General features: G+C 44.4%; 2 protein-coding genes across 7 annotated transcripts in view; both read right to left on the reverse strand.

Annotated features, from left to right (window-relative positions):
- Window positions 1-14730, reverse strand: part of LOC135895841 (uncharacterized) — a 77080-nt gene extending 62350 nt beyond the window's left edge. For all 5 annotated transcript variants that reach the window (XM_065424055.1, XM_065424071.1, XM_065424063.1 and 2 more), the window contains exons 1-4: window positions 14548-14730; window positions 12027-12043; window positions 10783-10901; window positions 7180-7277 (exon numbers count right to left, since the gene is read on the reverse strand). In XM_065424055.1, the coding sequence (XP_065280127.1) occupies window positions 7180-7277; window positions 10783-10901; window positions 12027-12043; window positions 14548-14551 (238 nt within the window). In that variant the 5' untranslated portion in view covers window positions 14552-14730. The remainder of the gene's footprint in view (window positions 1-7179; window positions 7278-10782; window positions 10902-12026; window positions 12044-14547) is intronic.
- A 6975-nt stretch (window positions 14731-21705) lies between these two features.
- On the reverse strand, window positions 21706-24146 carry LOC135921041 (myb/SANT-like DNA-binding domain-containing protein 3). Of its 2 annotated transcripts, XM_065455365.2 has the most exons (4): window positions 24016-24146; window positions 23806-23918; window positions 23564-23749; window positions 21707-22472 (listed from the first exon to the last, which is right to left on the reverse strand). In XM_065455365.2, exons 2-4 carry the CDS (start codon window positions 23813-23815, stop codon window positions 22006-22008), a joined length of 663 nt encoding a protein of 220 aa, XP_065311437.1. In that variant the 5' UTR covers window positions 23816-23918; window positions 24016-24146; the 3' UTR covers window positions 21707-22005. The 2 variants fall into 2 exon arrangements, with proteins under 2 accessions (XP_065311427.1, XP_065311437.1); XM_065455355.2 differs by having other exon boundaries at window positions 21706-22472; window positions 23806-24133.
- Window positions 24147-26796: the final 2650 nt, after the last annotated feature.

Raw genomic sequence — 26796 nt, forward strand, 5'->3', positions numbered from 1 at the left:
TGCGCCAAGCACAAGAATTCCTTGAGCCGCCCTGTTTTTATACGTACTGTTTGCCTAAGAAAGAAGGAGTAGCACAGATCACTCATAATGGTGAGCTCTCCTATGAACATATAACAAAGGAATTCGGAGCATGAAAACCTACGGCCCACTATAAAGACCGGGAGTGGCAACTAGCGTGGAATTTCGGCGCGCTTTTAAAGCGCCTTACTACGCGAATATCTTACCACAGCAGCTGTCATTTAAGGATGTCCGGAAAAAATAAGTTCGACAAAGCTCAGCCCTCAACTTGAAATCAGCTTTACAAACGTCTCTTTCCGAAAAGCCGTTCCAAATGGCATCCGATGTTACAGGTATAATAGGCGATGCAAACATTTATTGTTCCGAGGCGATTTCGCTCATTTAAGACAGATTTACGAAGGAACTACGGAGGCGATCGGAGCATTCCAGGTGTTTAAAACACTTATAACTTCGCTTTCAGATCGCCGTTATTGCGAAGCGCGAAAAGCCTAATATGTGTTTCGTATTTGCTGTGCTAATATCACAGTAATAAAATAAAGGGAAAAGTATACATATACGACCGCCGATGAGCCAGCACATTCGCTTGTCCAATAGTCATGCGCTTTCAACGAACGGAGATTGCAGGGAGTAATATCGGTCATTACTGCGCCTGTAAAATGTGGGGCAAAACTTCGCTCGTTTGAACCTGTCACGCGAACCTTGTCTTTGCTTTTTCTTTTAGTTCAGTTCAGGTAAGACGTTGCAGGCATGCAAGCACATGGTGCTGGGCGTTAGTGCTTCAATTGTGACGGGTCTTTCGAAAACTAGACATCACAGGGCGTTGTCTGAGACGGGAGCTCGAGGTGTCTCTAACATCGGGGGCGGGAATATTTCGGGTATAAATTGTTTAGCTTTGGAACTGCTTGCCCGCCAGGGCAGTGTCACATTAGGTTATCATAAGTCGCCCTCCTGTGGTCACTTGGCATGGGAAATACTTCCAGTTGTATTGATCCAGAAGGAACTGCGTCAACATACGTACACCTTTCATGCTAAGTGTGCAAAGAAAGTGTGAGGACCTTCAGCAGCCGTAAGTGTAATATCTGTTGCCAGCTGCGATGTGTGAAAAAATGTGGAAAACAACACCACGTGATGAAAGCGAACGCTGCCAAATATAGGCCCTGCGCTTTATCATGTCACAACGTAGTGTGTCGGACAGCCTTGCGCCTTGCAAGAGGACAAAAATGGCGCGGCAGGTAATGGAGGCTGCCACACCAGCCACGTTGTAACGCGGAACATAAATACAACACTGCGTGCGCCTCGTGAACGATATACGTAGTCGCTATTGGAGCTCAAACGTGGCTAGGCGATATCATAGCGGACAGTAGGAGGAATCAATAGGGTTGAGCGGCACCTGCAATGCTTATGGAAGATAACGGGCTGTTTATTAGTTACAGAATGCGTTCCGAATAAGAGAAGGAGAAAAGAGAGAGATGGCAGCGGCCCCTGAGCTAAAATCTTTAGCTTGTGGGCTCCTTTATTATGCTACTTGGAGTTTTGATCCAGCAAACAGTCGGCATTGCATGCCCAGCGAAAACGATGAAGAAGACGACGAAGTCAAAGCTCCCGCGCCAGCTGGAGAACCGTCTCTTCTTGCCTGGCATTTTTCGTGCCTGGTTGCTGGTCTGTTGCTTACTTTTTCCTTAGCGCGTGACAATGTCATCATCAGCCTATTTTATTTTCATTGCTGTGCAAAGGCCTCTCCCTGCTATCTCCAGTTAGCCTTGTCCGGCGCCAACCGATTGAAACTATAGCGCCCACATATTTCCCATTTTCATCGCCGCACCTAGTTTTCTGCCGTCCTCCACTGCGCTTCCCTTCTCTTTGCACCCATTCTGTTATCATATTGGTTTACCGGTTATCTAACCTACGCATTACATGACCTGCCAGGCTCTATTTTTATTTTAATGCCAATTAGAATATCGGCAATACCCGTCTGCTCTCTGATCAAAACCGCTTTTTTTCTGTCTATGGTAAAGGAAAGATCGTTTTTCTCGGCTACCATTGCACAAAATTTGATGAGGTTTCTTGTACTTAAATGTACTTAAAGAAAGTTAGATTCATGTTGCTGTTCGAAGCGGATTTTTGAATTAAATCGAAAATTTGGGATAAATGTTTTCGGAAATAGCAAATTTTCAAAAAGCGAACGGTCACCTTTACAGCACTGTTACTCAGCAAGAAAAGAAGGACGATATCACTATTCTGTGAATTGCACATGAAATAAGATTTAAAGCGAAGACAATTGGTACAGTATAGATCGCCCTTCAATATTTTGAGAAGTAGCACGCTGAACCTTGTGCTAGTCTCGGTATAATTACTAAAGGGACACTAACGAGAAAAAACATGATTTGTTCACCATCAGTAAATTACCTTTCTACGACACCAAAAAGACCACTATTAGCACAATAAGACGCTTAGTAAGCGAGAAAAAGCGCAAGAACAAAAGGCGGGTGGCGATGCCTCCTTTAAGTTACGCGCCTGGTTGCTGTGACGTCATGGCTTTTGATGGCGTCTTCTAGGGCCTACTTAAGTATATAGCAATAAAGATTGACTACCTGGTCTAAATAATTTAAGGCAGTTTTCCTAGTCTCTAAAGCCACTCGAGTTCGCTCCTCTCCTCGGGCGGCCATTTTTTCCAAGAAAGTATGCCTTTCGCGGCTATCGCGGACAACATCAGTCCCTTTCCACGTAAGTATGAGGCTCGGAGCAGGAGCTATGGCGCTTGAAAGTAACCTGGGGCCTGACGAACCAACCGATTGAGCTATCTTTCCAGGCAACATCCAAGGGTCATGAGTTCAAATCACCATTCATGTTAGTTTTCTTTTCTTTTTTTCTTTCTTTTTATTGTCTTTTCCTTTATTTTGTGACTGTACGGGGACCCTCCTACAAAAAATTATATACATCCTCAATTAGGTATGGCGACACATGTGCAAGTCTTAAATACCAGGTTCTCTAGCCGAGTGCCATCCGTGCGGTATAACCGAGCTCAGATTGGTCAACCTTGACTGATCTAATAGGGCACCACTGTAGATTAAATGAGGCGTACAACTCCTGCGGGACCCGCCGTGGTTGCTCAGTGGCTATGGTGTTAGACTGCTGAGCACGAGGTCGCGGGATCGGATCCCGGCCACGGCGGCCGCATTTCGATGGGGGTGAAATGCGAAAACACCCGTGTACTTAGAATTAGGTGCACGTTAAAGAACCCCTGGTGGTCGAAATTTCCGGAGTCCCCCACTACGGCGTGCCTCATAATCAGAAAGTGGTTTTGTGACGTAAAACCCCATTATTTAATTTTTAATTTAACTACTGCGGGGACGGTAGAGTATCCGTCTCCCGTGCAAGAGGACCGTGGTTCAAATCGCGGTGCCGCGCAATTCTGAACCGGAAAATACAAAAAAAAAACCGTGTGTTGAGAAAATTGCACAAACAAGCCTGGAATGCGGCCTGATCCCGGTGACCAGAACCGGTAACGCACTCTCTCACCAGAGCAAGATTGGCCACCCTGGTGCAGTACTTGGCCACAACCTCCCATATGAATACAACAATCAAACCCCGGCCCTCAGTCCCCAGCAGCCGCGAAGCAACTGACCACGGCGGCAGTCAGATCTGTGACGCTGCAGAGGGTGCTAAGAATACCAGGCTCCGGACAGGCCCCCATTGGAAACTGAACCTGGCAACGTTTAACGTTAGAACGTTATTTAGTGAAGCGAGCCTAGCAGTGTTATTGGAGGAATTAGAGGGTAGTAAATGGGAAATAATAAGGCTCAGTGAGGTTAGGAGGACAAAGGAAGCATATACAGTGCTAAAAAGCGGGCACGTACTGTGTTACCGGGTCTTAGCGGAGAGACGAGAACTAGGAGTCGGATTCCTGATTAATAAGGAAATAGCTGATAACATACAGGAATTCTATAGCATTAACGAGAGGGTGGCAGGTCTTGTTGTGAAACTTAATAAGAGGTACAAATTGAAGGTGGTACAAGTCTATGCCCCTGCATGCAGTCATGATGACCAGGAAGTCGAAAGCTTTTATGAAGACGTGGAATCGGCGATGGGTAAAGTGAAAACAAAATACACTATACTGATGGGCGACTTCAATGCCAGGGTAGGCAAGAAGCAAGCTAAGACAAGTCAGTGGGGGAATATGGCATAGGCTCTAGGAATAGCAGAGGATAGTTATTAGTAGAGTTTGCAGAACAGAATAATATGCGGATAATGAATACCTTTTTCCGCAAGCGGGTTAGTCGAAAGTGGAGGTGGAGGAGCCCGAAAGGTGAGACTAGAAATGAAATCGACTTCATACTCTGCGCAAACCCTGGCATCATACAAGATGTAGACGTGCTCGGCAAGGTACGCTGCAGTCACCATAGGATGGTAAGAACTCGAATTAGCTTAGACTTGAGGAGGGAACGGAAGAAACTGGTACACAAGAAGCCAATCAATGAGATAGCGATAAGAGGGAAACTAGAGGAATTCCGGATCAAGCTACTGAACAGGTATTCGGCTTAAACTCAGGAAGAGGACCTTAGTGTTGAAGCAATGAACGACAATCTCATGGGCATCGTTAAGGAGTGCGCAATAGAAGTCGGTGGTAACGCCGTTAGACAGGAAACCAGTAAGCTATTGCAGGAGACAAAAGATCTGATCAAGAAACGCCAATGTATGAAAGCCTCTAACCCTACAGCTAGAATAGAACTGGCAGAACTTTCTAAGTTAATCAACAAGCGTAAGACAGCGGACATCAGGAAATATAATATGGATAGAATTTAACAGGCTCTCAGGAACGGAGGAAGCCTAAAAGCAATGAAGAAGAAACTAGGAATAGGCAAGAATCAGATGTGTGCGTTTGAGAGACAGAGCCGGCAATATCGTTACTAATATGGATGAGATAGTTCAAGTGGCTGAGGAGTTCTACAGAGATTTATATATACCAGTAGCACCCACGACGATCGTGGAAGAGAGAACAGCCTAGAGCAATTCGAAATCCCGTAGGTAACGCGAGAAGAAGTAAAGAAAGCCCTAGGAGCTATGCAAAGGGGGAAGGCAGCTGCGGAGGATCAGGTAACAGCAGATTCGTTGAAGGATGGTGGTCAGATGGTTCTAGAGAAACTGGCCACCCTGTATACGCAATGCCTCATAACCCCGAGCGTACCGGAATCTTGGAAGAACGCTAACATAATCCTAATCCATAAGAAAGGGGACGGCAAAAACTTGAAAAATTATAGACCGATCAGCTTACTGTCCGTTGCCTACAAAGTATTTACTAAGGTAATAGCAAATGGAATCAGGAACACCTTAGAATTCCGTCAACCAAAGAACCAGGCAGGATTCCGTAAAGGCTACTCAACAATCGACCATATTCCCACTGTCAATCAGGTGATAGAAAAATGCGCAGAATATAACCAACCCTTATATATAGCGTTCATTGATTACGAGAAAGCGTTTGATTCAGTCGAAACCTCAGCAGTCATGGAGGCATTACGGAATCAGGGTGTAGATGAGCCATATGTAAAAATACTGGAAGATATCTATAGTGGCTCGACAGCCACCGTAGTCCTCCACAAAGAAAGCAACAAAATCCCAATAAAGAAAGGCGTCAGACAGGGAGATACGATCTCTCCACTGCTATTCACCGCATGTTTACAGGAGGTATTCAGAGACCTGGAGTGGGAAGAATGGGGGATAAAAGTTGATGAAGGAGACCAATTGCAATGCATGCTCTCTGACCTGGAGAGGCAAAGCAGAAGGGTGGGTCTGAAAATAATCTGCAGAAAACTAAAGTAATGTTTAACAGTCTCGGAAGAGAACAGCAGTTTACGATAGGTAGCGAGGCACTGGAAGTGGTAAGGGAATACATCTACTTAGGGCAGGTCGTGACCACGGATCCGGATCATGAGACTGAAATAACCAGAAGAATAAGAATGGGCTGGGGTGCGTTTGGCAGCCATTCTCAAATCATGAACAGCAGGTTGCCACTATCCCTCAAAAGGAAAGTGTATAACAGCTGTGTGTTACGAGTACTCACATATGGGGCAGAAACCTGGAGGCTAACGAAAAGGGTTCTGCTGAAATTGAGGACGACGCAACGAGCTATGGAAAGAAGAATGATTGGTGTAGCGTTAAGGGATAAGAAAAGAGCAGATTGGATAAGGGAACAAACGCGGGTAAATGACATCTTAGTTGAAATCGAGAAAAAGAAATGGGCATGGGCCGGACATGTAATGAGGAGGGAAGATAACCGATGGTCATTAAGGGTTACGGACTGGATTCCAAGGGAAGGGAAGCGTAGCAGGGGGCGGCAGAAAGTTAGGTGGGCGGATGACATTAAGACGTTTGCAGGGACAACATGGCCACAATTAGTACATGACCGGGGTAGTTGGAGAAGTATGGGAGAGGCCTTTGCCCTGCAGTGGGCGTGACTAGGCTGATGATGATGATGATGACGTGGTGATCGAATGGAACCAAATAATAAACATCGTAAATTTCGGGAGGTTTACTCAGCCAACGCGGCGGAAAAGCAAAAAGAAACCCTTTGAAATCCCTGACGTCACATTGACGTAACGGCGTCGGGGTGTCGGCGCGAAATTCAAATACTGATACTTAGACCTTCATTTCCTAATCTAATAATCAAACTATTATTTTGAAATGACTGCCTGCAGAGTTCTCAATCAATGCTTTATTGGTGTCAACTCACTTATTATTTCGCTTTAGTGTCCCTTTAAGCAGCACAATTTCAATAGCAATTGGCGCTTATTTTGCAATTATGAAATGGCCTTTAAATTAAAAATGCTCTAAAGGTGACAAGGCGAATTTTTTAAGTTCTCATTGCGATTTGTGGCGAAAGTAATTCACCTCAAAAGACTGAATGGCGCTAATTCCCTTGATACCACTGTAAAAAACAAAACAAAAAATAAATACTTTTAAAGTGTGCGCCCTCTGTAAACATCAGATATCGTGCACAAAAGCACGTCTCTTTCGGACTTTTCTAGATGCGCTAACATGCCGTATGTTTGGAATATAAATTAGAATGTATGGTAATAACTTGGATCCTGTAGTAATTGAAATGTACATTAGTAATTGATATACCACATCGACACAGTAGTCATTGATAAGCAGATGCGAACTCACGCGTCTCTTTCAAGAGATACCAAGCGAGAGCGATGGCGACCACGCCCACTGTTAGGATTGCGGCGATGCCGACCAAGATCGTGAAGGCTGACGTCCCCCTGCAAGGAATATTGAACGTGCGAAAAGCAACAAGAGTATTTGTCAAAGCTAGACGAAAAACATACACGTGGATATGAACCAAATAACTCCTACGGTTACAATGAAATTATGATTAAGCGTTACCCTTCATGCATTTAAGCATTATGAATACTTTTTCTGCGAATGTGGTCTACATTTCACAAATGGCGCTTATCTAAGCGTTCAAGCCACAGTGCCCGCTGTGAGGAGCGGCGGTGTCACGAGGCGCCGACAGGTGGCCGAAGGACAGAGAAAAACATAATTCTGGGTTTTACAGATTTACATATAGTGAACATACAATGTTTTTTAAATATGGTGTCCGAACACGATTTTACAATTCTACATAAAGATACACGATGCAGGACCGTACATGTATTTCGTTAGGATTCGCAAAATTTTATTTGTGAAATCACACTCTAGCGTTTACGGTTCGATCACACAAGGTGCGTCAAGTGCTAGCTGCCAGACACATCTTCAACGCCTCTGTTTTCGATTCGTATTTAACAATTATCGTTATTTTTCTTGCGTATCAAAATGACTAGACACTTCTGGGTTACCGTGGTGCTCACGAACCGTGGTGATTTTATAAAGCGAAACGTACAACAGCTACTGAAGAAAAAACATTTCTCTGACAACGCATCGTAAACACCCTAATGAAGGCACATCCAATAGGTCAAAAATATTTATCTTCTGCCTGATTGTGCAAAGCCTATCGAGAATAACAGAAATCAACGAAAAGAAAAAAAAATATCTGGTGGAAACTTTTTCAGCAATAGCTTGAGTACACCTGGAAGGACACGGCCAGACGGCTTAACCACAAGCCATCAATCGCTTCATTTGGAATTTGTACAGACTACTGTCGTCCTATCTGAACTGTTGGGGAACATTTCATTTCGATTAGGCCGCGTCTGTAACGTCCCTGCAGCCGGAGTTCTTGCATCGGTCTGTCTCTTCTGAGCGTGCGCTCAAGAGAAAGCGATTCGTGTACCTGACCTCCTGCTCGTCCTGCACTTGTGCTCCAAAGAAAGAAATACCGCTTGCTGCCTTCCCATCAGTTCTGGCCAAAGACGTTCAGCCAGAAACTGCGTCCTCAATACCGAAACTGAGGAATGCACGTTTTTTTTCTGGCATGTTGCCTATAGGGAACTCTACTCTGAAAGATGATTTCGAACAAGTTGAATATTTTATGGTTTCGAAGGTACTATTCCACATTTGTATATCACTTCGCATGATTATTCAAATCACCGGCCCAATATTTTCGGTTTTTACCATGTTTTGATCGGTGACCTCACTGATGGTGGATTAACTAGTAAGGGCGCACCAAGTCCAATGTGCTCTGACGTGAATACGCCCTTATGGAAGAACGCAAATGCTCTGTTGCGGGATTCAGGGTGCGCATGTGTGAAGGGGTAATTGATTGCACCATGTTTTGTCAGCAATTTAGTGTGACTACAGGTCACGTTGCGTGCTATCTGGGCGTGTCGTAAACGCTTGTCGCTCCCCAATGCAGTCCTAGGTCGCTGTTTGATACGCTGTGTTGGCGACCAGTGCCTTGAAGGTCGGCCCATGAAAATGGGCTGGTACGCGGCAGCAAAACCACTCTCACTCGACAAGAATTCTCCGCGCAGTTGACGCTAATATTTATAATGAAAAATTTCAGTATTTAATTGGGCACTTATAAAATAATTTGTGAGGGAGACTTTAAAGGAACGAAAGTGTCGTCTAATATGGTTAAGCACTCTCCTGTTCCCCGTTTTCGTGTTGATTTACGTGGAAATTCCTATACGAATTACCTGTTTGTTCCGAAAATATTAAATGCACCCATTTTTCGTTGCTCAGCCTTTCTTTTTATACGCAACGACAATTAGGTATTTGGTAAAACTTTTCCAGTTTAGTACTGGGCTTATTACGTGGGCATTATGTAGATAAGAAAGCTGCGGATTAAGTGTGGGTTTGTATTTCCAATGTAGGCACGAGCCGAATTGGGCTTTCACTGCCAGTACGCAGCCATAAGAACGCGTGAGGGTTAAGGGTCCCTTGTCGCAGAGAAACTGGCGTCGGTGTCGGCGTCGGCGGTGGCAATGATGTCCCTATGAGAAAACTCATCCCGAACCCCGCATACCGATCCACGCAGGCTCTATACGTGACGCATAGGCGTTACTGAACTAATTGAATTTCCTAAAGTAAAAGACGTCAGCAAATTCGAGAAGACGTACACACTAGTTCAAGACATGACAGCGTTGGATGGTAATTTTAAAATACTAGGAAAGATAATTGTGTTACGTGGAAACTCAAACACAGACCCCTATTCCAGCTGCTGTTCGAGGTTATCTTTGTAGGAGCGGCGCGCCCTAGGAAGCTCGTCGTCGTGCACACCGCTCGCCGCGAGTGTTTCCAGGAAAAGAATACGGTTACATAAGCTGGAGTTGCCGGAAAGCGTGAGAAGCAGTCAGGGTTCTTTGAATGCTATCGCGTTTATTTGACGGTTATTTGAGGACGTGTTTGATTAATTCTACTTTCTTTTATTTAGCGTTTCAAAAAGCTTAATTGCTTCATGTCGACCACAATACGAGATTGGTATGACGACGACGTTGTGATCCTGATGGCCTAACGACGACAGCATAATGACTGTCACATGATAAAGTGGCAACAATGACAACGGAATGATCAAGGTAGCTTGACGACAACAGTTCGACCAGCAATACACGACGACTAGAGTAAGACGACGACGGAATTACAATGGTGGCACGACACCAGCACGAGGACATTGCGACGACGACGACGATATGGCGATGACAGCGTGACATCTGTGTGACAACGATTGTATGGCGACGATAGCGTGAAGACGACGGCAATGTGAGGAGTCGAATGATGATGCTGGAATGACCGCTTTGCAACGACCACGACGACATCCAGTCCCCGACAACATACCTCAGGTAAAGCAAGCTGGTAGAACATTTGGGCAACTTGTTCGACGTAAGAGGCAAGACAGACAGGCAGACAGGCAGACAGGCAGGCAGACAGACAGACAGACAGACAGACAGACAGACAGACAGACAGACAGACAGACAGACAGACAGGCAGGCAGGCAGGCAGGCAGGCAGGCAGGCAGGCAGGCAGGCAGGCAGGCAGGCAGGCAGGCAGGCAGGCAGGCAGGCAGGCAGACAGACAGACAGACAGACGGACGGACGGACGGACGGACGGACGGACGGACGGACGGACGGACGGACGGACGGACGGACGGACAGACAGACAGACAGACAGACAGACAGACAGACAGACAGACAGACAGACGGACGGACGGACGGACGGACGGACGGACAGACGGACGGACGGACGGATGGACGGACGGACCGACAGACAGACAGACAGATCCCAAGCAAAGTGTATGAAATAGCCTTAAAATGCGAACGCATGAAAGCGAAGCGCATCCCTGCTTGTCTTCGGGTCGCAGCTGTGTAAATGTGCAACAGAATTTTGCCTCACCTGGCTCGAACCCGCGCTGCCGGTGCCGGTGCCGGTGCCGCTGGTGCAGCGTCGGCGAGCCCTGCGGTAGAGTTCGCCTGGCCAGCAGGCTCGACAGAGGAATAGTATTCATTGCCACCCTGCGTCATCAGTTATTTGGTCAGGTTAAGTTAGGCATGGTGAACGAAACCAGTACCTGTGTCAATTTTATGCAGAATACCTCTCCACAAGATATACTACACAACAGGCTGCAGTGGATTGCTCATGGATTTACTGCATCACCTACGACGGCCACGGACAACGATGTGAGCAAGAGGTGGCTCGCAGCCTTTTATTTCACATAAAGGACGTATGCATTCAATTGCGACTAAGTGGCCGCATCTAATCATCTCTGATTCTGTTACTCTGTAGGATAAGGTAAAGAGCAAAAGAAAGTATTACTCAATAGACCTAATGCTCCTCAACTCCGATTTCAAAAGCGCAAAAACGCAATTTGCATCAAAATAGGCACACGTTGGGCGTCCATAGTCTATTAACCCCTCTAAAGAAAAGAGTAATGTTTTCGCACCTCGATAAGAAGTCATGCATTCGGATCTCCAGTCTGCATGCAAACAACACTGTTGCATAGCATTCTACGGTTTTACGCGATGCGGTCCCAAATTCCTGGAAAATTCAATATTTCCTTAGCTGGCAGCAGCCTTCAACTTTTGGCTGCGTCCTTGTTGCGTGACCAAACCAACTTCGTTATGCTGCTGCTACATCTATTCTGACATTTTAACATATTGATTAATAAAAGTATTTTTCTGGATTTGAAAAATTTAGCAGTCTCAATTCTGGCTAACAAAGTGACTTGAAGTGCGCCCATAGCCACGCATTAGAAATATGTTACAACCAAATTATGGGGTTCAGCGCGCCAAAACCACTTTCTGATTATGAATCACGCCGTACTAGGGAACTCTGGATGACTACTTGGGGTTCTTTAGAGGGCACCTAGATCTTAGTACACGGTTGTTTTTTAGCCCATCGAAATTCGGCCGCCATTGTCGGGATTCGATTTCACGAACTCGCGCTTAGCAGCCCAACACCATAGCCACTAAGCAACCACGGTGGGTGAATATTTTCCACAATTTCTTCTTTGAGGAATGAGCTACACTCACTTTAATCAACGTCGCTGTCAGCGAAATGTTCCTTGCATTGTTCCGTTATCTAGTAAAACGATTATTTAAAAAATAGAGAAAATGTGTCGTCGTTAAACTTGTACTTACGGAGCCCTGTTCTTGACCTGTTGAAGAAACAAACATTATAACAAGTACCAAGGCTTATTTTCTCAAAATTTGAAAAAATAAAGGGAATATTTAAAAAAAGGTGTAGTAAAGCTAGCTGCGTGCAATGAAAGCATGCTACGGGCGCTAGCATATGGGGAAAAAACATTGACACTAACAAGGAAGCTCGAAAACAAGTTAAGGACCGCGCGAAGGGCAATGGAACGAAGAATGTGCAATATCACGAAATATCATTGGCACATGTAGAATATATTCTGCTACGGCTGAAGTACCATTTGTGAAATCAGGGAGCAACAGCTTCAATACGCTTCAGTGAAGCGGCAATTATTTTGGAAGGCACACTTTAATGATTTCACCAGTATTTGTGATCTTCACCAACTTTTTGGTTTGCTGTTATGTATCTAGCCGGTTTGACTCAGTAATCAAGTACTCTACATTCTTGGGCCACCAGGTATGTTCCGACTGCTCTCTTGACAAGCAGATGAGTGCGTGCCCTAGTTAGATGAGCTAAATTGCTGTTGACGGCTGTTTGGCTTAGCGGAAGACTTCGGTACCTGAGTACGTACTATTAGGTATTTCTGCCTGAACTGACCACTTTGGCACAGCATACGTGATACTAGATTGTGACCATTCTTAGTTAATTACACAGTATATATGGTTGCACCAATGCCACACAAGGGATGTATAGCATTAGCTATGTTAATGCGGTGCTACCTCGTCTGCAATCGACTACTCTCTCAGCGCAACGATATTGCAGCCAGTATACTAGGAATATTGGGATTTGCTATATAAAGCGTTTAAACCAGGGAGTAGTATTAATAAGATACACTGTGTGGTTGTATCATTGGGCACTGTGTTTGGCACCGGTACTCCTACTTCGTGTGTCTGCTGATGTGGCCACAAAGTTTCGCCATTCACGGATGAGATGCGTATATGATATGGTGATACAATAGTCATCATGATAACCAACAAAACACAGGCACGCGATACATACGCATAATAAGAGATTGCTAATGTCACTCAGGTCTCGATCTTGAAATAATGGATGCGCGAACATTTTTTTTCATTATAACATTTATTGCGCTGTATATTGTGGGATAGCTATGCCGTGACTCCAAAGCGCATACTCCACATTTCGTCCTCCCTCAAAGTGCATGAAGTAGGCAATGAGCCACACTGCGTCAGGCGACCTTTGAAAAAGCAGGCTGTGAAATATTTGACAGCACATCTCAAGCAGGTGTGTGCAATTTGCGATTATGAGGCTGCTGCCCTGTCATTTAAGGGGCTCGTTCACATGAGATTAAGCGCCGAGAACAATGAGCTTCGCGCAAGCGGTCTTTCGTGGCGGAAAATAATTAAGTTCAATAATTTTCACGGGGACCATTTCAAGTCGCCTAACTTAAGTACTTCTGAGGCACAAAAGCTCGCCATGTGAACATGATGTTCTAGGGGTGTCATTTCTACAGAAGCATATACTGAAGCGATCATTCTGATATGTAGGAATAAAAATTAACATAAGAGAATGTAATTTTCCAATTGTCACAAATTTTGTTACGAAACGCCTGTCGCGCTTACATTTGATCGAATAATCCCGTGGTTCTGTGGCTATGACGCAATGTTGCTAATAATGAGGTCGCAGGTGCAATGCCTGGGCGTAGGTGCTACATTCCCACCGAGGCAGCATCGCTGGATATGGCGCAAAGCAGACACCTTAAAGAAGCCTGGATGTTTGAAATTACTCCGCATCTCTCCTCTACGATGCGACCGATAAGTTTCCATGGTAGAGTGTATAAGTGCGACTGAACATGGACGTAGAATGAAACAGATAAACAGAGAAGCGCTTTCTGTGTGCATCTGTTTCTTTCTACGTCCTCGTTCAGTCGCGCTTATACACGCTATCATGGATTCTAACCCACTAGCCCGCCAACGTCTGATAACTTTCGTTTACATAACCTCCACACTAGTGGGTCGAATCAGAGACCGAGGTGACCCAGCGTGACCCCGCCGTCTTTACAGGCAATTAGCAAAGCCCATCGGACTAAATGACCCACCTATGGCAGAAATAACCTCTACGCTGGCTTGGCTTGACCTGCTGGCGCTTAAGTGAAACCGACCACCGAATTTCGCCCCGAAATCAGCCTCGGCTTCTCTGTATCAGATTCACGTAAACGTAGCTAAAGCTCGTGCACCGCTTTTGCAAGTACAACGATGTCGATCAATCACCGCTAACAAAACATCGGTCGGTCCCTTCAGACCTTCCGATGACCTTTTTTACGTTGTATTTAAAATCCGTGCGTTCAAAACAACAGGACGTTAAGTGATTTTCTTTCTTTTGCACTGCCTAAATTCTGAGTAGGAAATAGACGTTATCAGCTACAGAAGACGCTACGCGCACATTTCCTGCATGAAAGTTGCAAGAATTATAGGTAAATAGCTTTCATATTAGTGAAAACGTTGATAGGTAGGCTTTGGCTAATATGAGAAAGAAGAAGCGAATGCCTACCCATGGTGTATAAAGCGCAGGTGGCGGATGAAAGGCGAGGACGTCCAGCGACTGGTCACGACGCTGAGACAGGGTCACTATGCCGGATGGACACGCCGAGACCAGCAACGCCTTGTATCTTCGGGGAATGCCTGGGCTGAAAAGTCGGTTTGTCGGAGCGCAGCAGCAGAACGACCGCTCGCGGCTAACGCCGTCTTCTTCTGGCGATTATCAGCCAGTGCCCACGTGATCACGGGTTGACGAAGAAAACCGCGGCATTTATTGCCCTGCTTATGGTAATGACGTTCATTAGGCTTACGAAAATTGCGCGTAACCATAGTAAGGGATCAGTCGAAAATTGGGTGACTTGAACGCAAGTTTGTTTAATGGAACTAAAATATAAATCCGAAAGTTCAAAAGTCTGGGAAGAAATTTTTATTTATCAGAGTACTCGAGAGTGGTAATTGCGTAATTGCATTGAAGTATGTAAAGTAAGGTTCCCGGAATAATTTAGACTCGAACTAACTAACAGTTATAGCAGCGCTTATCAGAAGAAAACTGACATCTACGCGGCAACCATTTTGTAACTCTAATATAATCACACACAGCGTCAAACATGTTCTTTTGGGTAAAACATACTGGGGAAGCTCCAATAAAGAGTTTAACTCCTTAGTGCACTCGATTGTGATCCCCATTTACGAAGCACATCTTCATGTAGGTTATTTTTGTTCTAATAACTGGCGATAGAATTAAAGATAGTTACTGGCAGATTTAGGTTTCCTGAAAAAACCGTAGTCGAGAGATTGTCAGACTGCACGCGCGTATATGTAGGTTTAGTCGGAGATACCAGAGCGTTTCCTTGTATTCAATACCTCTTATTTTCATGATGGATACCGTTGACTTCTCCAGGGAAGGCCGAGATCTTGGAAGCTTCTGAATATTGTTGTTTATATTCCGATGAAGTTTCTATATTGGAAATATTCATTAACTTCTTACCGTGATGTGAGCCGACACTCGAAAATTAGAAATAACAGGTCTATTCAGAGATGATCTCCTTAAATAACCAGCCAGCCATCTCGTTTGAGTATAACAAACAGTGAACCAGTACTCTTAGTAACCTGATCCTGATGATATAGGTGCAACGCAACAGTTTTATTACCACTGAATTTTATGAGGCGACAAGCAAAGCACGATATCGAGATGATATGTTATAATAACAGCAGTGACTGCGTTTAAAGTGAGCTTGCACAGCGCGTGATTCTTTTCAAAAATCTCAGCTTCTAAACCTGGCCTTACATTTGGATGCCATACATAAAATAACCAACCAAGCGAAAGGTGCTAATGACTTTCCCGAGCCTTCTCATAACAGAGTGAAGGATCTGTAGGCATTGTGTTACTATTTAGCAAGTGCGCAACCCAGTTGAAAAACACAACAGGAAATTTTACCAGTCTGTTGTATTTTGGGACGTTGTTTCTGTAGTTCTGTTGTCTGTAGTTCTGTTGTCTGTAGTTCTGTTGTCTGTAGTTCTGTTGCCTGTAGTTCTGTTGCCTGTAGTTCTGTTGTCTGTAGTGTGACGTCCTGTAGTAGAAAGTTCTGTAGTTCTTGATCAATATTTAATTAAAAATTGACAGAGACGTCCGTAAGATTATGTAAATTTGTTAGCACAAAAAAGAAAAACATAAAAAAAATAAAAAGTCTTTGCCTAGGATTTGAACATACGACCTCTCGATTCCTAGCCAGGCATCTTACCACTGCACCACCCCTGACATGCTCTTCGATTGTACGTTTTGGCCATGTGAATAGTACGACGTGCTGATGCGCTGATGTTTACATTTGCATTTTGAGAGCCAATATCCGCTATCACTCCACCGCGTCAAGTGCCGCATCTCTAAAAGAGCAAGAGTGTTCGTACCATCGACAAGTACATCGTGCAGTGCTAGAACATCGATTTTGATGTACGATATCCATATTAAATAAGAAATTCAGAAATAGACAACGTTCACTTTTAGGGTTATTACTGCTAGTTTCGACAGTTGTCTCTCGTTCTTTACACTTTTGAGCGCGCATATAATTCGTGTGTTCAATGCAAAATAGCTACATAAACATTCGTGGATGAGAGTTCTTTCTGACAGCATACTGGCTTCTCACGGCAGCACTGTATCAGATTAATGAGACCCGAGCGAGACAGCTTTTCACGCAACTTTGTGGAACAACCGAAATCTTCTTTTCCGCTTCGCATAAGCTTGTGAAATATTCCTGGGAAATTAACTAATGTGTCAGTGTAACAGCACATGTAAGTCCACAGGCCTGTGTGCCACATCTTACAAAAAAAAAAACGGTTACGCAGCCATTCCAGCAGATGGTATGATTTTGATCAGCGGCCGATTTTGAGGAAGCCGGTAGGGCGTTGCTGGTGCCGCGTCGTCACGGCACAATTATAACTATTCGCCACGTCGACTTTAATACCGGTGTCGGTGCCATCGGTGTCAGCATTGCCGGCTTCAGAGTAGTGCGATTGAATACCGCGCAGGAGAAAAGTACAGTGTACACTACCGATGCAAAAACATACAATTTTAAAGGACCGCGACGGGAAGCGCTTCTGTTGCGACTTCGGAACTCTTGGCCGTCGCGACCGAATGTTTCTGCTGCGACGTCAGAATTGGTGTCGTAACGTCGGAGTCGCTGTCAGGATATAAAGCTGTTGTTCCGACTTCAGAACTCTTGTTGTCGCGACAGAATGCTTCTGTTGCGAAGTCAGAATTTCTGCCGTAACGTCAGAAATGTCTCCCAATTAAGAAATGTCAACAACTTCTGTCGTACAACAGAATTTCTGTAGTTGCGATAGGAATTCCTTTTGTCTTTTTCAACCGGGCACTACAGAAGCTTGTCGCATCACACAATTTCAGTGAACTTCTTTTGTGATCATTGGGTATATGTTGCGGCGATAGGTTTCTGTTGTGGAACAGTTCTCTGTAGTACAACAGAAGTTTGTCCATTACTTCAGGAACACTTCTGTTATGACAACTGGGGGCCTGTTGCAATGATAGGTTTCTGTCGTACAACAACATTTTTCTGTAGTACAACAGAAGTTGGTCGCATTACATCAGGAACACTTCTGTTGTGACAATTGGGGGCCTGTTGCCACAATAGGTTTCTGTAGTATTTCAACAGCTCTCTGTAGCACTACAGAAGTTTTTCGGGTTACTTCAGGAGTATTTCTGTTGGGACAACAGGGTGCCTGTAGTGATGACAATTTTTTCTGTAGTACTACAAAAATCTGTTGTAGAGCTTCAGCTTTCTGTTGTAACAACCGACATACGACAGACTGTACTTCTGTAGTAGCAACAACAAATGTCTGTTGTACATCAGAAAAGTCTGTCGCTCCATCAGGAATCTGTAGTTACTACAGAAAAATCCTGTTGTACAACAGAAATTTCTGTAGTACTACAAAAATCTGTTGTAGAGCTTCAGCTTTCTGTTGTAACAACAGACATACGACAGACTGTACTTCTGTAGTAGCAACAACAAATGTCTGTTGTACATCAGAAAAGTCTGTCGCTCCATCAGGAATCTGTAGTTACTACAGAAAAATCCTGTTGTACAACAGAAATTTCTGTAGTTGCGACAGGAATTCCTGTTGTCTTTTTCAACTGGGAAGGTAGTCATGCAAGGGACTGTTTAAATTTATCAACAAAATGTGAAATTCAATTCAAAATGTTCATCTGATAGTTTTAGGGAAGAGCATAAGATCTTCGAATTAGTCTGTACAAAATCTATTTATTACTATCTGGCCCCGGCTTTGCCCGTTTCTCTATGATATGCAGCACAGACTTCACGACAGCGGGTTTTCTTGTCACAGCTATGTTGCCCTTTACGTAATTTTATGTGTAAGGAAGAGTTTTTATGTGTAAGTAAATATGCACCAGATATGTATACATAGAAAGAATGTTGCGTGGGATTCTTATGTGAGCATCGTACCTCGGAATTTGAAGTGGTTGTACTGCTTTTCCTGCATTTTATACAAAAAAAAAAGCATTGAGAGCATGCACAATGAAGACGACGTTTGACAAAAAAAATCTTGGTCAAACAATAATTAAAGTATGCTGTTCAGTGTAAACATCTGCATGGAAGATGGCACGTGACCGCAGTGCAACATCAGTGAAAGCTTTGAACGAAGAAAAGTTATTTCACTGAACAAGGTGCCTGAGCATGGGCGTGCAATGTCAGCTCTAGCTTCTTGTGTCATTCTATTAAACTTTGCAGGCATTATAAAAATTACGGGGTCAGTATTAAGGTAATATAACGCAATAGAATGCCACTCTTTTAAACATATATTTTGTGAAAGGCAGTTTTGAATACGCTCCTTCGCACGGAATTCCGAAACCGGTATGGCGATCTCTCTATTAAGGCACAGCACTTCTAAGGCACTTAGGGCCGTATTCTGAAACGCTCCTTACCTCACTGAGGAAACCTCAACTGCTTAAGGACGCCTTACCACATATTCTGGAACGCTCCTTACTAAGGTGCCCTCACTGAGGCCTTCCTTGGAGCTCCCTTATGGTTAAGGTGGCGCTGGAGCTACCTTGGTGCCGCCTTGCCTCACTCCTTGCACTAAAAGGGCGCTTCTCTGCAGCACTTTGCAAACTCTCTCATCTGCCAACAGATGGCACTAGTAGCACCGCGGCTATTAGGCGGCTACGGCGCCGCGGCCAGTTGCAAAAAAAAAAATGGCGGTGTGTGGCTCGTTCATTGACAGCAATGTTGAAAATTTTCTGGAATTCGCGCTACGAGCAACTGACTTCGTGTACGGTGAGGTGTACCGCTATCCGTCACCTTCAGCGAGAAACCTGAGAGATCGGTTGAACCCACTAGAACTGTACAGCGATGAAGAATTTCGGTGTAGATATCGCTTCTCCAAGCAGTCTATTGTGCTGCTACTGAAAGAGCTCCGGCTCAACAGAAATGATGATAAAAGAGGTGAGCCTCTTCCGCCTGTGTTAAAGCTCCTCATCACACTCCGATTCTACGCGACCGGCGCGATGCAGACTGTTGTTGGTGACCTCGTCAACGTATCGCAGCCATCCGTGAGCAGGAGCATCTGGGAGGTGACGCAAGCAATCTGCGTGGGACTGTTCCGCAAGTACGTGCGCCTACCAACAAGTGCAGAAGCGAAGTCCGTCAAGACAAGGTTTTACAATATCGCTGGCTTTCCGGGCGTCACTGGCTGCATCGACTGCACGCACGTGCAAATCATCAGTCCCGGAGGAGACAACGCAGAAGTGTACCGGAACCGAAAAGGCGTGTTTTCGATAAATGTGCAGGTAAGTTGTGGGCGTTTTATTTTTTACTTGTTTTCAAGGAATACCTCGTTGATTGATGCCCGCGAACTTCTGCGCGTTAGTGACATGTCGAGGTAGCTAAAATATTATTGCACGATGAGTAGCTGTGCGTACCGTGTATTTCACAACTTTAATTAAGCGATGTAATACGTTTTTCTGGGTAAGTTGATCCAGACAACAAGAAACACTGCAGACAAGTCTGTCCCGTGTATTAATTTCCTGTCGTGCAATCGTGTCATTTTAACGTGTAAACTGTTTATAGCTCAAGTAATGCATGTCATCATCATGAGAAGGGAATTTACAGAATAAAATTGGGTTTGAGTGCATACGGCCGACACTGACAAATCCTGTCAGACGGTAGAAAACTAGGTGAGGTGATGAAGTTAGGAAATTTGTAGGCATAACTTGGAGTCAGCTAGCGCAAGACACGGGTAATTTGAAATCGCAGGGAGAGGCGTTCGTCCTGGGGGGGGGGGGGGAGGGGGCGGAGGCAGTGGACATAAACACAGGTTGATGATGATGAATGTATGTCACTAACGTTTTCTTCATTCTGTGTTGAATTTTTATTGTGTGCAGAGGTATGCAGTATTTCTAAAATCACATTTTTTTGTTTGCTGTTCCAGGCTGTGACAGGACCCGAGCTTCAGTTCTTTGACATTGTTGCAGGTTGGCCTGGTTCAGTTCACGACAACCGAATTTTTGAAAACAGTCGTGTAATGACGTCATACGAGCAGGGAACTGTGTCTGGCATGCTTCTGGGAGACCAGGGATACGCTTGCCTGCCGTACCTCATGCCACCCCTGAAATACCCCCAGACAGCTGCAGAAAAAAGGCAGGATGCATATTTAAATTCATCAGCTCTATTGATTGTGTGCAGTTTGGCGGTGTACATGTACCTTATGGTGAGTGCCATAGATAACATGCACCACTTGAATTAAAGGATATAAAGTTAAAGAAAGTGCCTTGTGCACGAAACAGTGCAGCTGGAAAGTGTACCCTTTGTTACATGTTCCTCAAGAGTTGCCATGCACTTTATGTATTGCCATAACGCACTACTTAACATCCAGTTTTGATGGGAAGGTATGTCGGATGTGTGTATACAAAAAAATTCGAATAATTAAGCTCATCTGTGACCTAACAGGCTGACTGATTTGTTTTGACTAATTCTGCTGTAACTTTGTGTACTTTTGTGCAGATACAACAAGAGCCAAATTAAAACGAGAAACTCTGTAGAGAGAGCATTTGGAGTTTGGAAGAGGCGGTTTGGCTGCCTGAAGACAAAACTGCAGACAAAAAAGGAGAGGACATGTGCAATAATAACAGCATGTGCATCACTTCATAACGTGGCGTCTCAATTGGGTGATTTCTGGTTGAGTGGAAATGAAGAAGAGGATGCAAGTGAACCAGGGCCTGCACCAGCTGACAGTCCTCGTGGCAACCAGCTGCGGAGGCGGCTCATTGAGAGACGCTTTTCGAGCACTGCAGCTCACCAGACAGGGACATAGACGGAGAAAACGACAGACCATTATTACTTCATGGCACCACTGGTGTGTTAGGACATCTAAACATTCGTCTTATGTGCATGCCTTGTTTCCTATATGTAATTACAAAGTACGGCACTCAGATGTTAAAATACCAGTTACCTGCGCTGCTTAACAATTCAGAGTTTCAAATATAACACAATGCCACACCTAATAGTCTGCTTTGCTTTACTGTGACGTTCTAATTATCGGTGCTTTTTGCTTTCGCAATAGAGTATGTAATCTCATGCAGTATTCATGTACTCATGTGACCCTGTCGTGTGTTCAAGCGTATTTCTTTCTTATCTTATTATTTGTTTCTACAGAGTAATTTTTTGTTATGCTTCTTTTACTAGTATTTATGACAATAGCAGCTGATTTAAGACCGTAAATGCACACACACCTAACTTCTGTACACTGTTCGGTTTATTTATGTAGGCGTGCTGTATTTGTTTTGCGCCTTGTCTGCCAATATTCGGGGGTGCAGACCTCGTCAAGCCTGATGAATGGCTTTTTGTCTGTACCCACCAAGTGTCTTTGATACTGAAATAAAATGATTGATTGATTGATTTAGTAATGGCTCCAATGGAACATTACGCTAAAAACTGTTACAACTTGTTTATTGAGAGTTACTCTTTGCCTCATCACCAGCCAGTTGCTTGGCAAGAACTTCTGCTCTCATTGAGGAGACCTTCAGTTTAGCCCTCAGAAGACGCAACTGCATCCTGTGCAAAAAATTTCTTTTCTTCTCCTCGTCAGCATATTGCACTCTTTTCCATCCATGTTCTTCTTCCATCATTCTCATTCTGGCTTTGTGCTCTGTGGCTCTTTGGCATCTTTCATCCTGCAACGCTTGCAGCCGGGATTCCAGTTCGGTGGATAGCGTCTGCTGCAAAAGTGCACGCCGGCTAACCGCTGTTTCTTGAGATGCTGACTGGGTTGTAGCGCATTGAGTATGCTGAGAGGCTTGCTGTCTGCATTGCGCAGGCTCATATGAGGCATCAGTAGGGTCTGCTGGTAACGGGGATCTTGCATTCGCAGAATCCACATGCAAATATTCAGTGCTACTTAGTTCCAGGGTGCGATCTGCAAAAATAAAAATGCATTTTTAGAAAACACAAATTCAATTATCTAGTCTGCTGCTAACTAGTATTCTATCATACTATAAAATAAAAATTGTCTAAATAGCAGTGCTCGCTGTTTGTGCTTTATTTGGCCATCTCATGTGCTTACAGTTGAAGATAAATATCTACTCATAGAAACGAAACAGTAAGCCACGGACATTGTAGTAGTGGCTTATTTCATGGTCCTTATACGCAAGAAAATAGCGGACCCTGCACATTTCCTCTTGCACTTGGCGCTCATTGTGGTTTCGTATAGTACTCATGCATTCAAGAGCCCAGAAAAACTGACGTGCACAAGGCTACACAATAAGGAAACACGGATATGTATGGGTTAAGAGTAATATTATGGCACTCTGGCTTATTTGTTACATAAAAATTACATTTTTATACCGCCACATCTATCTACATGTAGATATGGTACGCACTGTTTTAGGCAGTGCTTAAGAAAGATGAAACTTCAGTAACCGTTGAGTGATGTCGCTGTTCGCATGCATAACATTGCTTGGTATTTGTTTCACAGCATAAGAAAACATGCACATACTGGGTAGACAAATAACCAAGGAATAAGAACGTCTGCATGTTTATGCGTGTATTCTTATTTTCTGCATTCTGAAGGTGTTACCAAGATATGGGTTACCAAATATATATATATATATATATATATATATATAATATCAGCTCAGCTTAGCTGGTATGCACAATAATTCTAACATCACAACGAATTAGCAGTGCCATGCAAACAAACATGACACAGTGCATCTCCCCTCGCTCTGCTTACATTATTGTTTTTGTTTACTCCACACCGTGAAGACAACAGATCCCACAAACTGTTCGAATCGGTGAAAGCAAGGCTTTACCGTTTGCGTGAGATAATTGGTCGCTGCATAAGTAGAACAGCATTGAATGCACGCTTCGGCGGCATTCTGTGCAGGTGCGTTGCAGCTGTCTCGATACACCTTATACATCGGTGAGCTATGCACAACGATTTATCAAACCTAGCAATGTCACAAAAACACACTGTAGTAGTGCGTATAGCGGCCGGTCGTCACTGACCGTCGTCACTGTCCTCCGGGTTGCTCTGCGTCATTCCGGCGATGATGTCAGCCACGCTATCGGCAGGTTGCGTTGATGGTGGTCGGTCGCTATCATACGGGTTCTTGACGCGTTCGGAAAGATGCGGAACTGCAGCCTCGATCTGCGACAGCCGCTCGTCCACAGGTTCCGGCGGCGGCCCACCTCCTGCGATAGACATTGGCTCGAACACAAGGGCAAACTCTAGAGTAGCACAATCTCACCTGTAGCCATGGCATCCCTTATTTGCTTGGCCTTTTCTTTCTTCCAGCGCTGCTTTAGGTTGTCCCATAGCTTTCTTAGTTGTGCGACAGTGCGCGGCCGCACATTTTCTGCGCTGTTGAATTCGGCAGTCAGTGCATCCCATGCTTTCATCTTTCTCGACAGCGACACGGTGTCGGATTTTTTGTTTTCGATTGAGAACTTGTACTTACGCACAAGCTCTGTTACGAGGTCTTTTTCTTCGTCGCTGTAAAACAGCTTCCCCGGCATATTTTTACGTACGCGGCTATCACAATCTGTCAAAACGCGGCGTTGGTCAGAAGAAGTCAGAAGCGTGGTGGCGTAGTCAGAAGCGGTCAGACGATTGTCGCCAATGTTGCTAGACCAACATTTTTGCCTGCCGAAAAAGCAGAACGTTAAATAAAACAGAACAACATGTGCACCTGCCTAGCAAAATAGCAGTGCGCACGTCAACATTTATCGATGCGCATAACAAAATATTACACATATTCTTTATTCTGGCTTGAAAGTGAATGTTTATATAATATTTCACATCTACCCTCGAACCAAGACTCGTGAAGTACGCACGTTACCTCACTGAGGAGGCCCTTTCGAAAGGAACGTTGAAGGGAGCTTTTAGAATACGCTGGAGCCCTGAAGGAGCTCCTTGAGGTAAGGAGGCATGAAGGGCTCCTCACGTAAGGTAAGGAAATGGTCTGAGGTGAGGAACGTTTCAGAATACGGGCCTTAGTGTGTCTGCAGGCTGTTGGGCGCACTATCTACTGGAAAATAAATCTTCAGCCATTTCATTTTGTGAAGATCGATGACCAGCGAAAATGCTTAGCACACGACCCAGAGGTAACACAGAATTTTGAAGAAAGCTACGAACACATTTATTATCCTGATCACAGGTCACCGTGAAGACAGGCACGCACACAGATTCTCGTATCACTTCCGTAGGCACAGAACTGCTCAACCATTTGTACAGCTACGCAACAAGAAATTTGTCCATCGCGTAAAACTGAATTGCTGATTCCCCCGTAAGCAAGGAAAAAAAATCTACCTGAAAGTCTAGTGATCGTGAAAATGGCACCTAGTGGTAACTAATCTGCTGAATGCGCATATACAAGCGATGGCCGGCATACGCTTTTGCATAGAATGAAGAGAATTTGCATCTCGTTAGGGAGCTAACTTTTTGCGAACGCAGAGTTGTTGACAGACACGAAAAATGCACGCAAACGTATCCATAAAGAGCTTCGGTTTAAAACTCGCGCTTTCTGCCACATGCAAAGAATTGATAGAGACATATAAGTACTAGACCACTACACCATTACATTACGTATATTTGCTAGTTTTTTTGACGCCGTACAAGCTACAGTATGGCCATTGGAAACCGACCCTGGCAACATTTAACACCCGAACTCTCTCGAGTAAATCTAGCTCAGTAGGCCTCTTTGAGGAACTATCAGGCATTGTTTGCGATATATTTTGCCTTATTGAGGTTAGAATAGCTGCTGAGGCTTATACAGTTGACTACTTCCACGTCCTCTGCTATAGAGGACTTCCCAATAAGAAGCGGTTCGGAGTAGGATTCCTAATCCATAAGGACGTGGCGGGCAATATTTACAATTCTGAGGCATTAATGAGAGGCTAGCAGTAAACGTAATAAAACTTATTAAGAGGTGTAGATTAAACGTAGTACGAGCCTTGGCTCCAATCTGCAGTCATGATGATGATGATGTTGATCAGTTTTATGAAGATGTGGAATTAGCGCTCAGAAAAGCGCAATTTGTCTATGCTGTTGTTATGGGTGGCTGCAATGCAAAAGTGGGGACAAAAGCTGGCTGGTGAACAAGCGACCGGCTACTACGGCGTCGATTATAGAAACACTAGAGGAGAGATGTTGGCAGAATTCGCGGCAACGAATAAGCTGCGAATAATGATTACCGACCTGCGACAAGTAACTTCTTCATCTTAATTTCATTGCCGATAAGTTATCATTCATTTTTCGAATTAGTAAGCACAAGTGATTGCATTAATAATTATGAGTGCAAGAAATTGCTAAGTACAGGTACAAGTACCTCAGCAGGCTTGGTGTGATGCTTGACACCGGCGAAAGGTGCCGAGAGCGAGGGGGGCAATACTAATAAAGGTACAAGAAAATTATGATGGCCCACTATGCTTGAAAAAGGACACTCCCTCAGCAGAACAGGATTTGGCCTCCCTGGTGCAGTATTAGGCCACAACCTCCCTGATGATATCTACAATTAACCAATGGGCCTCAGTCCCCAGCAGCTGAGGAGCACCTGACCAAGACGGTGGTCAGATATATCACACTGCAGAGGGCGCTAAGATTCTCAGGGTCCGGACAGGCCACCAATGAAAACTGACCCTTGCAACGTTTAACACCAGAACCTTCTCGAGTGAGGCTGGCTGAGTGGGGCTTTTTGAGGAACTATCAGACACTGTTTGGAACATCATCGGCCTTAGTGAGATTAGAAGAACTGATGAGGCTTATACGTTGCTGAATAACGGATGTGTCGTGTGCTATAGAGCTCTCCTAGATATGAAGCAAAACGGGCTAAGATTTTTAATTCATAAAGACATAGGGCTACACTGACGAATTCTACAGCATTAATGAGAGGGTAGCTGCAGTCATAATCAAGCTTAATGGGAGGTATAGATTAAAGGTTGTACAAGCCTACGCTCCAACATTCATTCAAGATGATGATGAAGTACATCGGTTTGATGAAGATGTTCAATTATCGATGAGAAAAGTGCAAACTCAGTTTAAGGTACTTATGGAACACTTCAACGCAAAGGTGGGGAAAAAGCAGGCTGGCGAAGAAGCAATTGGCAACTGCGGCGTCGATTCTAGAAACGCTAGAGGGGAGATGCTGGTAGAATTCGAAGAAAAGAATGGGCTTCAAATAATGCACACCTTTGTGAGGAAGCGTATTAGGAGAAAGTGGACCTGCAAAAGCCCTAATGGT

This window comes from Dermacentor albipictus, chromosome 8 (genome assembly GCF_038994185.2).
Source record: "Dermacentor albipictus isolate Rhodes 1998 colony chromosome 8, USDA_Dalb.pri_finalv2, whole genome shotgun sequence".
NCBI classification, from domain to species: domain Eukaryota; kingdom Metazoa; phylum Arthropoda; class Arachnida; order Ixodida; family Ixodidae; genus Dermacentor; species Dermacentor albipictus.